This window comes from Pelobates fuscus, chromosome 13 (genome assembly GCF_036172605.1).
Source record: "Pelobates fuscus isolate aPelFus1 chromosome 13, aPelFus1.pri, whole genome shotgun sequence".
Classification (NCBI taxonomy): Eukaryota; Metazoa; Chordata; class Amphibia; order Anura; family Pelobatidae; genus Pelobates; species Pelobates fuscus.
The window spans coordinates 13,269,563-13,287,000 of record NC_086329.1 but is presented as its reverse complement, the minus strand read 5'-3'; the positions used below and the strand labels follow the sequence as shown (position 1 = coordinate 13,287,000).

The 17,438-nt window shown below is 37.6% G+C and overlaps 1 protein-coding gene across 1 annotated transcript in view; it reads right to left on the bottom strand.

Annotated features, from left to right (window-relative positions):
- Nucleotides 1-17,438, bottom strand: part of SYNE2 (spectrin repeat containing nuclear envelope protein 2) — a 257,761-nt gene that overhangs the window by 60,449 nt on the left and 179,874 nt on the right. The window contains exons 75-88 of the mRNA XM_063440109.1: nucleotides 15,750-15,851; nucleotides 14,372-14,491; nucleotides 14,087-14,287; nucleotides 12,734-12,901; nucleotides 11,440-11,571; nucleotides 9,379-9,575; nucleotides 7,570-7,702; nucleotides 6,906-7,088; nucleotides 6,175-6,321; nucleotides 4,821-4,997; nucleotides 4,267-4,422; nucleotides 2,209-2,361; nucleotides 1,457-1,627; nucleotides 19-149 (exon numbers count right to left, since the gene is read on the bottom strand). Of these exons, the coding sequence (XP_063296179.1) occupies nucleotides 19-149; nucleotides 1,457-1,627; nucleotides 2,209-2,361; nucleotides 4,267-4,422; nucleotides 4,821-4,997; nucleotides 6,175-6,321; nucleotides 6,906-7,088; nucleotides 7,570-7,702; nucleotides 9,379-9,575; nucleotides 11,440-11,571; nucleotides 12,734-12,901; nucleotides 14,087-14,287; nucleotides 14,372-14,491; nucleotides 15,750-15,851 (2,171 nt within the window). The remainder of the gene's footprint in view (nucleotides 1-18; nucleotides 150-1,456; nucleotides 1,628-2,208; nucleotides 2,362-4,266; nucleotides 4,423-4,820; nucleotides 4,998-6,174; nucleotides 6,322-6,905; nucleotides 7,089-7,569; nucleotides 7,703-9,378; nucleotides 9,576-11,439; nucleotides 11,572-12,733; nucleotides 12,902-14,086; nucleotides 14,288-14,371; nucleotides 14,492-15,749; nucleotides 15,852-17,438) is intronic.

The window sequence follows — 17,438 nt, the reverse complement described above, 5'->3', positions numbered from 1 at the left end:
TTAAACATGAAAGCTCACCATACTATGCTGTAAGTAAATTTCTCTTCCACAATTGCTTGCACCGAAGGGCCACACACCGCAATCAGGCTCTCCAAAGAATCTTTCACTTTTTCCAAGTCCCCAAATTGCTCCACTTCCTCCTGTATCCGCTAATCAAAAATAAAAAGGACAAATCATGGTAAGGTTAGAGAAAAACAAAACAAAAACAAGAACAACACAATATTTCCTACACTAATTCAAATTAAATCGTCCCAAAAAAATGTCGCTCAGAACACTAGAATAAGTTTCTTGATAATCGGAGCTCACACGTTCCGTAACATCTTAATTTTTCTCTATAATCGAGCATTCTGAAAGCTTGTGTAATCAATGAGACTGCGAAATTAAGGTTTTAAATTGTCATCACTGTAATGCTGCTAACACAACAGTAGCCATTGGACAATTTAAAGTGCAGAGGTGCAAATTTTCACTAGAGTGTGCACCTGTCAACGTTTATTGGTAATTTTGTTTTCTAAAAAGGGAATATTTATTGAAAACTTAATCATACCAGGTCCTTTCTATTCAGCCAACAAGCTTTAACTTGGCAAAACTTTTTTTTTTTTTTATATTACAGACCATAAACTTGGCAAACTTCACAAACGAAAAAAAAAAAAAAAGTGATAACATTTACAAAGAGAAATTATTCTCATCAAACATATCTCAAACTGGTGCATGCAGTTCGGCACTCAATGGGGGATTATGGTGTGCATGGCAAATTTGGCCTTGTGAACGTTAACGTCATGCTGATGGTATGATTCCATTGGAAGACAAGAGGAAGTCTCGGGGTATATCCCTTGGGTTGAAGGGAAGTTATTTTTTGCTTTTGAATATATTACCATTTTGCACTTACAACTGCACTTGTCAAGTTGTCTCTCTCTCTCTCTCTCTCTCTCTCTATATATATATATATATATATATATATATCTATATCTATATCTATATCTATATATATTAGATGAAAAAGAGGCACTCTGTGGTCTTTAGAAGAAATCACTGGTATTTAATATCCAATACAATTACATAAATCCGATCGACGTTTCGACCTCTTCAGGTCTTCCTCAGAGAGAATTCCATTGGATGCCTGAAATATTTTACAGTGTACTTCTGTTTAGACTACAGAAGTGCCCCTCTTCAAAGGCAAGCTTACCATGATGGTCAGAGAGGAGACACAAACTTCTCAACACCTCAAAATGATACACAACCAGATGTATTGATTTTTTATACACATTTGGTATTGAAGCCAATAGGTGTGTTTCCATCTAGCAATGTTACTCTTAGTGGAGTAACTCTAGAAATAAGACAGTAAAATGACCAATTCATCCCTGTGTCTATGTGCATAGCAATAACTGGATATTCTAATAACTATTCACACTGAGAACATACATGGAGGTTTGATCACACAATGAATTAAGGACAGTACCTGCAGCCTCTTTACGTGACTCCTCAAGGAGTGCAATGATGGCGCAGAAAGTGGATCATGTTGTAGAACATACACAGTTTTCATCGCCATCCTCATAACTTCCTCTAGATTCACATCATAGGTTTTCCAGTTTTGTATCAATGTGGGCATCAAAGAATTCAGATTGGCAATCTGTGAAATACAAACAAGACCGGAAATTAAGCAATTGAAAATAAATACAAAAAACAAGAACAGCATCACGGCGTTTACTGGGGATGTTTCTAGAAACAGAACTGTAATCCTCATTAAAATAACCAAGGACGTAGAACATTTAAAGGAAACCAGAATTAAAATACACAGCTTGCCCTTACAGAAACCTCAGAAACGTACGTCTCCAAATACAAAAAAAAAAGAAAAAAGAAAAACTACAGTGACAAAAACATCCTGAGATTATAAAACCACCACTCATTTTCACATAAAATATTGTAAAATCGAGCAGTCTATGTTAGGACAAGGTGGGATGGCCAGACAGAACCAGACTTCTTTTGACAATTTGAATGAACAATTTAACCATGTTTTTCTACAGAATATTCAGTGTTCCTGCCATATTATCACGGCACATTCTTCCTCCCTATGGGATTTCGGCATCAATATTTTTTCACACATTTGTGCCAGCTTTTATAATTATGAAAAGATCAGGCATTCTACTTCTTTTTCCGATTGGATATGTTTTAACAATTGTAAACACAATGAAACTACAAAATGAAACAGACCTGATTGGCAACGTGGTCCCTCTGTTTTAATAGATTATCTGTCCCAATAGGGCCTTCACCGGGTGCACTGTGGACGCCACCTGCGGTCTCCACTGTGCTCTTCTTCAAGTCTTCTATTGCATCTGTCTTGATGACGAGTTGCTCCTGCAAGTCCTTTGATAAACAAGACACGTAATCAATAAATACAAAATGCCACAGTGTGTAACCCATAATCCTTCCCATGGTAAACTTGGCTTAATTCACTAAACACGGAATGCCACTACATAACCGGAACTTATCTTGAAGGTGGTATTTGCAGTTCTAAATCTACTCGTAAAACATAAACAACACATTTTCATGTATTATCATACATGGTGTCTACATGGTGTGACCGGCAACATAAAAAGGCAAAACGACACTTTACCAATCCATCTACTATTGAGAGGTGAGCATTATTTGTTGGTCATTCAAGAAATCTCCTGCCACAGTTAGCGGTTTTCATGGACAATGCTATTCAGAAGCCACTATGATGCGTTGACGTCCACCCATGGTAGAATTGAAAGCTCTTTGTTTTCTACTCTTTGCTAAATTAACTGCACAATATGCAACACCTTTTTATAGGTTGGTACCATTTTATATTTGTAATATTTTTTAGAAATACCATTTTAGGCGAGCACTTCATAACATCTCTATGTGCATGAATAACAGCAGAAGATATATAAGAGCCAGCTCGATACTAAAAGCTTGGACATCAACAGAATTATTTTGAAGGATGTCTCCAGACTAATTTCAACAATAACATTTCTCTGACATTTCTCCACCAAACTACAACCAGTATTTTCCAGCTTTTTCTCAAGAAAGACATTTGAACAAAAGCACACTCTACACAATTGCGGAACTTGCCTTCTGCATGCTTTTAGCAAATTGAAATTCAAGCAAAATACCAGCCTTGTGAAGGTTGAATTTTTAGCAAGATGGAAGTCGAGTTTCAAGATGTGAACTCTGAGGTGGTCTTGAAAGCATTGCTCTTAAAAGTAGGAATTTCAGAAAATAATAAAGCTGAACTAGGCTATTTTAACAAACTTCCACTATGCTCACCCGAGCCCAGTTCTTGAACTTAAACACAAACTAGGAGCCTGTTGGTGAACGGAAGCATGGGAGATGTTCAACAATTGTGAACTCTACCACTTAAAAATTTACATAATGTTGTCTTCTCTGTACCATTGGGAAAGTCGGTTACTACCGGAGGTAAATGTGTCCAATAAGGTACATGTGATACAACCAGGAGGCCCCCAGTTTAATGTATTAGATAGATAAGACAATTATATGAATGTAGACCGTAACAAGGCACATGTTTGGTGTTTGTGCCGTAACCTAGGCAAAACACATCGGTTGTTGTGCTGCCGGAAATCTCCCTTTAAAACTACAGTAGGAAACGTACAAGCATTCAGAATGAAAAAGGTCTTAAAATATAGGAAAACTTTCACTTCAAGGCGACCTCCTCGTGTTCCCTCCCTGAGCGGTTTGTAATGGTCATTGTTCAGAAGGAACACATACCCGACCAAAGACCACTCAGTTTTGCCCTGCAGCACGTTGAGAGTCACTGCCAGTAATGTGTGTGCGGTTTTATAAAAAGAATTAGGGGCAGTTAACATTCTGATTCCAGGGCGGCTAAAGAGCGAATGACAATACCAACATAGGTCATCACAATTTTGTACAAATGCGCAGTCAGGCAACGCAGTGATTTTCTCTGCTCCCAAATTCGGATCATTTAAAGGGATCACACTGCAAATATACTCTTTTGAATATTAGATAGGTTATCGTATTTGGCCCACTCTTTATCTGTGTATCTACATGATTGTATAGAGTCAATTTATTGTAAATCCTTTCTGTACCCTTACTTTTCTATGGTCGTATATCAGTCTTTCTCCTAATAAAAAAAATACTTTAAAAAAAACCCCAAAAAATAAACATTCTACGCAGCATATGGAGGTCATGGCTGGAGTGAAAGTTTGTTTAAATAGTGTAGATTTCTCTATATGCTAGTAAATGGTTAAAGGTGCAGGATGGATTAATTACCAAGCAATCGTTCAGCACGCTCTCAGCCGCAGGTATACTTAATGGATGCTGGAATTTGTTAAGCCTTTGCTGTTGGGCATCAAACCAGCTACTTAATGTTTGCCTTTTACTGTCATTTTCTGTTAAGGTTTCCAGGATCTGCTCTAAGTGCTGAATCTGAAAGAAATTTAAAGACACAATTATATTCATTGTCATGAATTCAGACTTTACCTACACAAAGTAATCCAAACAGTGAATAGAAGAGGCTTTATATAAAATATTCATTATTCTCAATATTCTGTCTGATATTTGGTTAACATATTGGATAGGAAATATACAGAGGGACATTTTAGCAGTTTTTTTCTATTCATACTTAAGATGTTAAAGACAAGATAACAAAATTACCTGGGTGACAGATATATTCAGGGGCCCAATCAATGATACCCCTTAATTCTTCCCCCCCCCCCCCCCCAAAAAAAAAATAATGAAATATGCAATGTTTACAACAGTTTATTACAAACGTCAATCAACAAAAGTTTATAGTTTTGATTTATGGATTTGAAAACGGTTGGCACCTTTCTGTTGACATTGCCTTGCACCTGATGCCACCGCAAGTTCAAAGCGCCCAATCGTTCTGCAAATTCTGTCCTCTCGTAGCGCTTGCTTTCCACATCGCCCACACTCAGCTGGAGTAACGACTGATTAACAAAATCAACTATCCACTGCTTGTGATTCATTTGTTTTCTGAAATCCTGGAGGAGAAAAACAGCACTGTTAGTATTATCTAACCGACCTACGTGTTGTAATTATACAGCCGACAATAAATGTCTAGAGAGATGAGATAGCGGACTGAGTAACCGTGCGCAACATATTTAATAATTGATCTTGCTGGAGAAGAAAGTTATTGCATTGAGATTAAGACTATACATATGGTTGAAAGCATTATTAAAGGGACACTGTAGGCACCCAGACCACTTTAGCTCATTGAAGTGGTCTGGGTGCTGTGACCCTTGTGCACTTCGTGCTGCAATGTTAAACATTGCAGTTCCAGAGAACTGCAATGTTTACATTGCAGCTCTAAGTCTGCCTCTGTGGCGGTCTACCAGACCATCACTAGAAGGCTTCCAGAATCCAAACAGACTTTTGGTCCGTTATCTGATGCTGGACGTCCTCATGAATTTTCCCCATAGGAAGCATTAGGTCTCCCCCGCCAGCTGACGTAGGCGGGTGAGCAGAGCCTGACCGAGCGCCGAGGGACATCGGCGCTGGATTCAGGTAAGTGGCTGAAGGGGTTTTATAGCCCCTTCAGCCCAGCGGAAAAAGGGGGGAGGGGGGGTGGGACAGGGACCTATTAACCCCAAAGTGCCAGGAAAATGGCTTTGTTTTCCTGGCACTATAGGATACATTTAAGACCAGGTGTTCTAATTGAGTCCAGCTCTGGAGATGGCTTTCAAAATAATTCTGTTTAATAAGCCATTATTTACTCTAATTTCCTGGGTTTCCACAGTTACCATTGCTATTATATTATATAAATTGACAATTAGTTATATAGAGACAACATATTCCCCAGCGCTGGATAGACCTCAGTATGTAGCACCATCATCCAACACTAAGTCCACCTTCTTCCATCCCATTAGCCTTTGCAACACTAGAGGCCGAATTGATGAATCTGTCTATATCCCCCAAGTAATGTAGGTATCAATGACCTTTCACTAATGCATACGCCAGAAATTCACCTGTGTTGCCCTTGACTCCTCACGTGAAGCACACCACTGTAAAGTTCCCAGCCTGATCTGAATTATCCTTGTTTAATGCCCAGTCTTGTGACAACTGCGTTAAGTTCAGCCATCTCATACATCTATAACTAGATCGTACTTTCTGCTATATATGCCCTGCCGAATTCTCCCTTGTGTTATTAAAAGCCCTTACTTTACATTCCTGGAGGGAGCTTCTCACATCAGACAAAGATGTCGGTGTGTTTGTGCCAATCTCATGTTCCTTGCCACACTCCACTTCTTCTAACCAAGCCATTAATTCATGAATAGCGTCCCGTGATGGCAGTTTTTCCATGAGAAGCTGGAATACAAAGAAGACATTTCATCAAATAACCTTTCTGCATATTACAGGGAAATTTAAAAAAATAAATAAAAAAACACCCCAAAATACCCCACAAAAAATTATCTTCATTGCTATTGGCAAGATTTGATGATTAGGAACCAGTGTAAAGACTACTTTACAGACAGCACGTCACATTGATGGTACAGTTGGAATACAGACTACACCAGTTCACCAGTCTACATATGCTCGTAGCAGTAAATAGATCTTTGCCTAAAAACTGTGTAACTTTGTAGTCAGTAGGGAACTAACACCACTGTTATATATGAAGTATCATTTAATTACATATTTTAATTATAGTCAATTGTGGTTCTCAAATAGGACATGCAATATCCAGTATTATACCACTACAAAGATATCACCGTCCAGTAATGTCCCTAGAAGTCATCTAGGCACCAATCTGAGCAGAAACGGTTAGTCTCCATGTTCTGGACCTTGCTGGTAGAGCAGAAGGGGAAAAGGGGATGGCCCATACCATTGTATTTACAATCGTAATTTAATGGCCTGAAGGGAAACCCAACCACAACGTTAATGTTTGTCCTTACTTGTTGAAGCTTTTCTTGCACAATCGGCAGTGCAGCTATGAGCTCTGCCCATTTTTCCTCATATTTCCCCATGGTCACTTTCAGGTAGGTACTATCTGCTTCCTTTACCCGTAGCAGCTGGCTGCCGGTGTTCAGTACCGATGTTTTCAAGGAAGACATCCGATCCACGTCGTTTGTGAACTCCTGAAATAGGAAAGCAACAGTTAAGGAGATACTATTATTATTTAACTTCGACATTTAGAGATTTAACACACAAGTTGGTAATTTCCATCATCAAAAGGGATGCAGGCTCAATAAAATTGTCCAGTGGCCCAACACTCCAAAGCACACAGAATGACAGCGTTAGACAGCTCAGCGCACACAGAACCTGCTTCTCCCATACACCATCCCTTCCCACAAGCGATTGCACAGCCCTATTAAATAAAGAATACAAAAGACCCCAGCCACTCTGAAAAGTTACAAAATAACTGAAATCTATAGATGCTTCCAATAGTCAAGATACACCAAATACAAGGAAAATGTTCAATAATAAAATAATCTCATTACTGGTGCGTCATTATTGCTCAGAGGGCTGTGGCATACTTTGTAAGCCTGGGCTGTCCCCAGGATTAGAAGGGTAGCCCTGGTACCTATTTAGATAACACTAGTGTGTCGGTGATATTACCAGGAAATCTGCCAGGTTGTGTCGGACTGTCTTCAGGTCCTGCGAGGCATCCAGTGATTGCATTTTCCAACTCTGGAGCTTCTGGTGAGCGGATTCTAACCACAGAGATAATTCAGCGGATTCCTTGCCGTACCTGCAATAAACCCATTAAACCGTCATTAAAGAATGAAAATACATTCAACACCCAGCCGTTAAAGGTCAGTAGCATTTTATTTAAAGTTTATATCATGGTTCAGGTTTAGACCCTTAAAGACGTACGCTAAAACTTGTCATCATCACATTTTACATCTGGGGGATCGTCCTACTTACCTAGCATCAAGAACCCTGTAATAGAACACTTCTGTTCATGATTAAAGGAATGCTCCCATTTGGAATCTTTAAATACCAGATTGATAACGGAATCAGTGGTCACCGCAGTGTTTATCGAAATAGTATCAAGTCTAAGAATATTTCTTGGTATTCTAAATAATTATTTAGCTACCCTTCATAAATCAGTTTTCCACTGTACACTTAGCAAACATTTAAGAGAGGAAGGAGTCACACAATTTCCTATGTTGTTTTGGTGATAAAATCCCAAAGCAATATTATAGCAAATGTTCCTCTTCCCAGGACCAATCCTAATCTGGCACAGTAACCACAATCTTTAGTGAAGCTGCAACTTATAGGAAAACTCTACAACCTTCCTAAAGAGCACCTATGATTCTCTCTGCCCTTCAAGAGAAGCACGTGTGCACCCATCTGGGACCAAAAACAAAACGATCTTTAATTCTTTTTTGTTGCATAAAGGTAACTCCATTACAGCAGAAGCCCGCACGATGTAATTTCAGAGTTTGTCAAAGTCATGTCCAGAATCTCATTATTAGGACTAAGTGGAGTCTCAAAGATCTTTGTCACCTCTCCTGGCAGAATGATGTATTAAGATACATTAGAGAGTTTATTGTTCTGAAAGCTCATACAATACACATTCTAATTGTATTCTAGTGTTCACCAAATCTTGTCTAACTGTCTACCTTTAGCCCACAGATACACATTCTGTGAAACCTCACTCACAGATCGATTCACAAAGATGTTCAGTATTGAAGCATAGAACTGTACGTTTTAGTTTAATGACAATATATACGGAGACGAAATCGAATGCTTGGTCTATTCACAAAAATACCCTTAAGATGCATTGCATATTTGGATCATTACAAACCACTGCTTCTTCATATACAGAACTAGCTGTGCTATATTGTTGTATTTATAGCAGACACAGGTTGTACGATGGGGAAAAGGAGGAGAGAGATGAAAAAGAACAACGTGAAAGGCTGCTAAAAACTTCATGGCAATACATTTAGTTAAGGGTGAAAAAGGTTTTCCCCATAATCCTTTAAACAAATAAAAACATTTTTTAAATGTGCTAAAATAATAAGATTATTTGTTTTTATTAAAAAATAATAAAAGTTAAATCGGCAAAAGCCTTGCCGGCAGCGCCATTAACCCTTTAATATTATTCAGTGGTTGACTGATGGTGCACCCACTTCACTTTCCCTTTGATGTTTTGTACAGAAACTACTGTACTGGTTCGATTCCACATTTACATGATACAATATTCTATGTCGCTGAAGACCAGAAGAATTGTTTGACAGTGCTTTACGGTACTCTGTCTATCGTACTTTTCTGTACAGTCATCAATAAAGCCATAGAGTAGGAAAGAAAGAAATTGCACTGTTTTCTAGCAACTGCTTTTAGAGGATAAACAGAACATTCCACATTAAAACCAGTTTGTTCTATAACCAGTAAGCTGGAGATTTATTCATTTACACTAACCTGGCCAAGTGTCTGACAAGCGCCTCCAGACGGTGCAGTTCATGATTTACTTTCTTGGATAACTGCGACCAGTTTTGTTCCATTGTTGCTACCCGAGCCTCCAACTCTTGACAGTTTACTGCATTCAGCAATTTTTTCCCTTCCAAAATGATTTGGCACAGTCTGGGTTCATTTGCATCAATACGCTCCTTGATTTCCTGAAAGAAAAATAAATAAATACAAATAAGAAATGATTGCAGAATAAGAAACGTTACGAATACAATAAATGTTAAGAGATTTTTTTTTGTTGTTGCATCAAGAAATTTTTATTAAATTGTTTTAAAAAATAAAATCAATAGGCCACAATTTATATGCAGAAGAAGATAATCCTCAAAAATGCATGTTTTGCAGTAAAATATTTGACATACAGGGTGTAGCATTGACTAGTATACAAATTTGTAGGTAATTTCGGTAAGTCCAAACATATGAACACTATTTAAATTTACAAATGTTTAACATATACCTTCAGCAGAAAAATACCAAAGTAGCTCAATTCAATAAACTGTGTTTTATGAACAATTGGCAAGCCAATTTGTAAACCAGAATTTAAGGGGTTTCCATATTTTCTTTGTCAATACTCCACTAGTTTAGTGAATAAACTTCAGCATAATCTAGTCATAGATTGATCCCTACCATTTTGATACAAGCTTTTTAATTACAGTAAAACTTTAGACATTATCTGAATCCCTTTGTCTACGTTTCTTACAAGTTTGCAAAGACCAAGTAATGATGGCAGAGGTATAGCTGTTCATATATTTATAGAATAGTAAATCAAGAGGTTAAAAGTATACTAAAAGAATATTATCAAGTCTGAACGTGGAGTTAGCTGAAGCAGATTAAATCTCCCTGGGTCCCCGATATTCTGCTAATATTTTATATAATGCTGTACAAATAGTTCCAAATAAATTTTAAAAAAGTTTGCATTACCAATGTAAAATAATCATTTAAATACAAAATAAAATGATTGTTCGAACACACATGTGTTTTCTTAATGCATTAGATTAAAGCCACGGTTTTCAAAATGCCAGTCAGAGTGAGGAAATTTATTTTTAGAAGCCATTCACAATATGTTCCGGATCTTCAGATCTCTTCATTTCATTGGAGTACAATTTTTGTGAAATGTCTTTTTTAATATTTATCTTTTTTGTGTCCATTTTCTTATCTTTCATTATACAGTTTTTGGGTCATTTGAATCCAATAACTTATTACTATTTTAAAAAAACCAAAAACAGACAAACAAACCAAAAAACAAGAACTCTCCCAACTGCTTTTAATGATTTAATGTTTCAGACAATCATGAGATTAGTTTAGCAGACATTTGTCTGCATTTGTGTGATGAGAATAAAGAGATTAATCTTAGCGTTGTTGGGCTATATTTCTTACTGCAGTGTTATTTAACAAACTATTTAACTGCACAGGGTTAAGAACCGCTATCAGCAAGCAGACTACTTCATCTAACTCAAGTGGTCTGGGGGTGCAGTGGCTCTATTATTTTGGATCTTCAATGTAAAACATTTCTGTTATAGATACAGCAATGTTTTCATTTCAGGGCTAAACACGCCTCTAGCGGCAGTCTTTCTGACAACCACGATACGGTGCTTCTGCTGCTACAACCAAATCAGACCGTGCAATATGACATTCAACGTCCTCATGCATGGCATGACGATGTTGAACTTCCATTGATGCTTCTTATGATGAAGTATTGGGTTCCATGCTTCTCTGTGAGAAGCATTTGATTGGAGGACAGTGGCGCATGCCGCACATATGCTTATTGAGCAGCCTCTGGGCAAGAAGACAAATAGTAGACACCTCAACAAAGACATGAAAAGCAGAGTGGGCAGCTCACAGAGTGAAGTCAAATTATTTTTTTAATTTCATTTAGAGGGGCCAAACATCTAAATAGGGGAGTTTTTATTCCCAACTCTCTAGTGTTCCTTTAAATCTGGAGTGCATGTTCGATCTCTCCCACTTATCATGGCTTAGTGTGTGATGTACTGCACGTTTTATTTTATGATTAATTACCTGATATTGGTCAAGCCTTCCGTTGACTTTTTCTTCTGTTTCTTCCACCAAACTAATGCTGGGAATTGAAGACTTCATTGCATCCATCTCCCCGCAAAGATATTCATATTGTGAGTCAAATTCTTCCCAGCCCTGGTAATAATAATTTTATATATATTAAAGAGTAACCTTTGACTTCCCACAGCCTTTCTACTCTACAAAACAGAAAGTAAAACTTTGCTGAGTAGCTACGTTGAAGAGTGACCATTCTAGTGAGACAACCGTCTCCCTATTATAAGTTTTCAGTCCAGGTTTTAGACCAAGTCAGTGGTAAGAAAAATGTAAAACACAGAAATGCCGCTAACAGAGAAAAAAAAGAATCCAGTTTGAAAAGACCTATTGTGTAAAGACCTGGGTGTAATTTTCCATTGTGATGGCTACCTGACCATCGGCCATTCTTCCTGTGATAGTAAAGGACAGCTTCAACATCTCCTATATATATTGGAAGTTAAACCTTACAGGGACTATATACACTATAATGATTTCATCTCATCAAAGTGGTTATAGTGCTTGGTGCTGTCTCTCTGTTGTACTGTTTAACACTGAATGAGGATCCCTGACTGTCTACAGTAAGGCGCCCACTGGAGGTTTGGCTAAGACAAAATATTACACTTTTCCATAACCATACCAGTTCATACCAACAATGGGCTGTGATAGGCTAAGAGCAGTCAGCTGACGCTTTCAGCCAATTACCACTACCAATTACTTGCTGCTTGGGCTAATGGTTCCTCGTTAACCTGAGAAGCATTAAGGGGATGGGCTCTCACTAGCATTCAACCATACAAAATTGTCTAACACAATAGAAGGACAGTGTTAGAGAACTCACGACACTATAACCACTGCAATGAGATGAAGAGGTCACAGTACCTGGAGTGCCCCTTTAACCGCTACATTCCAAAATTACCATTTTGTAGAACAGTTATACAAAGATCTGGTTTGTACAGATTAATATAGTGCTCATTAACCAGAATATTTTATTTCTATATTTTAGATGGGCTTATTGGAGGCCCCATCCCCAAATAAAATCAATAACAAATGTTAATGGAACAAAAATAAATTCCTGCACAAAGTCCAATGCTGGCTCCCTTTCCTCTCCTGTGGATGGACATCTCTTGGGGACTTGGCTTACTAATCAACTGCATAGTGGAGAGACCATTCAAATGCGCCTAATCTGGGAATTTACATTGTACATCAACATAAATTGTAGGAATGTTTGTACATGGCTTGCTCTAACGATTTAGTTAGACTGTTGTACCTTTAAAACACTCATCATACGAATGCAGCAAGTTTCAGCTTCCTCCACCAATAAGTGGGCGTCACAGATCACGCGGGCTGTCCGTTCCTTGCTCAGCTCCAACTCACAGAACTTTACTGAGTATGTTTCCAGCAGGAGAACTTGATTATAAAATATCTTGAAAAAGTCCTACAGAGAAAAATAAAATTATGGCATTTATTTTCATGTAAAGAAAACGTTATCTGATTATAATAAAATTAGCAAATTACTAGTCAATTATCCGGCAGCAAAACCCCTAAAAACACGTTTTTTACATTGCAACTTACATAAAAGAAACCCTATTATTCTGCAACTTAAATAGTATAAAGAATATTTTTACTCTACAAGTGACATTTTAGCTTCAGTTATTATAGATGATACAGTTTCCATCTCATTAATAGCATTTCTTAAAAAACAGCTAAGGCTGTTTGATGACTAAATACAGGCTTCAGACTACACAATTCTTTTTCCAATAACATCATACACGGAATTAATACAATATCCTCGATTACACTGAATTCTGTTGAGGAGAAAGGAGTATGGAGAAATTAGTTGGGGAGATTTCATTATACGCCATAATGGGTCTTTGGTCTGTCTACACCCAGGTTCTTTGGGTTTATGAGCCAAGTTACACAGCCAACTAAATGATGGCAAAACCATGACCCGAGTTGTAATCACTGTATTCTTCAACACTACGTATTCTAATCAGAAAAGCTTAGCTACTGCAGCAAAACAACGATGCCTGCTTGGAACACAAGCCCCCGAAAATAAGCAACAGACACGGTTCCTTTCCTTATGTTTCAATTATTATTTTTGCCGCGTTTAATGTATTTATTTATTACTGGCATTTATAAAGCACCAGCATATTCCGCAGCGCTGTACAATTAGGGTAGAACATACAATATGTACACACCAATACAAAGGGTAAAGAAGGCCATGGCCGTGAGCCAAGATCTAGTCATTGAAGCTTAGTGAGAGGTGAACTGCATGAGCTTACAATCTAAAGATTAACAATACTGCAGTCCGCCTCTCACGAAGATTAACAGAGAGGCTGTGTTTTTCAAGATCCAGACTCACATTGACCATAAGCATGAAAAAGACTGATAGGTTCATCAAAACGGCAAGACATCAATGCACCTGTCAATACCTCCATAAAGAGAGCAGACGATACCCAGAGGCCAGCAGAAACAAATGTAAACCACGTTGTACAGATAAATGTTAATAGTAATAAAACATTCTCATAGATCATCCACATATCTTATGTTCTCCCCCTTCCCCACTCTGCACCTGACCCTACAACATTATTTATTTAGACAGTGGAATGAAAAAAGGTACCTTATAATTTTGGAGAGTGGTGTCCAGGGCATCCTTACTGATTGATCTCTGATCCTTACACAGAGAAACCTTTTCTCTTCCAACACCCAACAGATCTACTACCACGGACTCCAGAGCATCCAGCACAGACTGATTAACTGACGCGCAAGTGAATTCCTTCTGCTTATTTCGCAGTATCCTCCACAAATCATTTAGAACGTCCTAAAACAAGATGCACACGCAAAATGAGCAATAAATAAAGAAGACGAAAAGTGTGCTCCACCTCCGCCTGTCTAGAATGCTCACCTCTAATTTGTGGATATCCTGGTTTAAATCAACTGGAATATACAGATTTTCTCCGTGTTTTTTGAGTAATGAAACTTGGTTTTCAAACCAATAGAGTTCCGTCTCATATACAGCAACATCCTGATTAATGAAATGACAAAATACACGTATGGTAAACACACAGGTTATCAAAAGACTTAGCCGTTTTCATGTGTCCTATCATATGTAAACATGTATGTAGATATATTTTTATTTTTACACGTTAGACACGAAGGTTCTACATGTGATATAATTTAAGAACAGACAATATAAGGGTGCACTATTTATGAACACATTTAAAGTCACTGTACCAAATAGCAAACAATAGAAATATAATTTCTGAGAATGAGTATCACAGTGATGAGTTATCTATAATAAAATAACTTTATTTCAGTAATTAAATTTAATGCAACTGTGCATCAGACGTAAAATTTACTTAATATTGCAAGAGGTCAGGAACTTTTTACACAAGCATTGTAATGGTCAGATGGATGCAAAGCACGCTAGGTACCAATGGTAAATATGTATGCTCCGAACATGGTTCAAATCACTTCACATTAAATGTTGCTTGTTGGCTCGGGGGTGAAGTATACGACCCATCACCTAGAAATCTCTTACACTGCGACATATCCACTAAGTAAAGGACAAGTGTCCTGAGTTTTTGTTGTGTGCCTTTTTTTGGATCAACAGTAAAAACAGATATGAGAAAGGCTCGACTTGATGGACGCATGTCTCTTTTCAGCTATGTAACAATGTAACTAATTACATTTTCACTTCTCGTATTTCAAAAATGTTTCATTCAATGAAACTTAATGATGTTTTTTTAAATGACGGACAGGGAAGCAACAGGTAAGTTAGGTTGAGAAGCAGTTGGTCAGATCACAATACAGTCTGACCCGACATGGCTGCTCAGCCAGTTGCCATAAAGTGAAATTTTCTCAAAAAAAATCAATACACATCATTTAAAAAACAAAAAACAAATATCCTTAAGTTTCATCAAATGTCATAAAAAAAAAAAGTGAAAATGTGATGACCGTTGTCCTTTAAATTCAGGAATAATGCAGCTTCCAAACTGTATATCCTGGAAGCGTTGAGATGGTTCTTTGTACAATCAAAATCGACAACTTGGAAAAGTAAAATCTGGATTATGGTTTTTGTTTTTTTCCCTTTCTTTGAGAATTAGTCAAAGCTTAATTTTAAGTCAGGATTAACAAACACTCAGCTCTCCAGCTCTTATTAAACAACAACTGCCATTCCTTTGCTGGGTATCATGGGGATTGTAATTCAAAAAGGAGACTAGGCACTAAAGGCAGACCGTCCCAGATATGTAGGTGTAGATAGAGCTTAAATTCTAAATTACCCGAAGCTGTTTTGCTGGACCTTGAGAGTCTCCATTATTCAAAAGTTGTATCAGATCGGTTTTCTTCTTAAGTAGGTCTTCATACAATTGACTCGTGTCATTCTGTGAAAAGGATCGGTAATTATATCAATATTTATAGGCAGATACACACATTTATACATAACGTTTAAGCAGGATAAGCATCACAGGAAATATCGTTCACAAACATCTCCCAAGGTTGAACATGACTGGACTAAACCCAAGTAAAATGAGTTTAGTGGTTGGTACTATGTAAGACATCACAGCACATGTTGCCCTCATGGCTCGGAGATTCAGCAGTGCATGACATCAAGGTGGCAAAGAAGCGGTCCAGCAATAACCAATATGTTGTTGACATACACAGTCCTTTTGTCATATTATGTTCGTGATAGATAGAGGGAAACATTTATTCAGGAAATGCCTTCGCATTGCTACCTTGTACAGTACAAACGTTCTAGATTAAAATTTGGCCTTTTTAAAAAAAAAAAATGAATAGCTACAAGTTTTTGTCATTAATTCTTCTTTGTGAACCTATTGAACTGGAAAACATTGCAAAAACACTTTGCTTTTAAGACGATTCAGTGGGTTTACGAAGATAATGTGGGAAATACACACACACACACACACACACACACACACATATATATATATATATATATATACAGAGGTATAACTACACCTGTTCTAAGGATGGAACTTGCAGCTTGTGTCCCTGAAGAAGGGTGTTTAGAGGGGATAGTGTAGGAATATGGGTGTCAAGTTAATAAGCTTTCCAAATAAATAATGTACAAAACTCCCATGGATTTTAATGGTGGTTCCTGCAGATAAATCATTTGGATAGTTATTTCTAAAAGTATTAAATCTTTTTTGTTAAACTTATTAAATCAAGGCCATGATGTCATGTCCTGGGAAGACAAAATATTTGTGACTTAAAATACAGATCACTTCCTTCCGTCCCCTAGAAACTACTGATTGGCAACTAAATCTTCAGATCCTGCATAGAAACTACATGGTTCAGGTAATAGAATGCATCCATACAATTAGAGTCTGGTGAAGGTTTGAGTGACCAAATGGAACTTTCAGGTTTTTTGTGGTGCAAGCCCCATGGAGACATATTGTGTTGCTGGAGTTTTTATTCTCTCTAGAGTTCCTTTAGATGTACATATTTATAAATTCTGCACATAACACAGTATACAGAACACCTACTGTAAATTAGAAACCAATTACGGTATGTTCTATTCTAACAATGGTCAGGTAAGACGTGTTCTGTTATAAGGGCTTTTGTCAATGTGTACTTTGTCACAGACAGCAACGTGTGGATGACACTGGTAGACAATACTCTTATCTGGCAGAAATGCATCGTTGACATATTGTGGGCTCTGCGAACGGACAGACAAAGTGTTGCGACACTAGGCAGAAAAACTGGAATAAAGAGCAAAATAAAACCGCGTTTGGCAGCAAAGAGGCACAACAAAAAGTGTGAGGATTAGCAGAAAAGAGAACCAATATAAATAATGAACTCTCTGCATCCAAAATCAGCACAAGCCTGTAGAGTATACCAAGAGCGGAGTCCATTGGGACTACAGGAAAACAGCCTTTAACTGTCGACTAACTGGTTATGTAAATCCGTATCAGATCTGCTTTTCTGATAAGTTTTGAAGTGGAAACGTT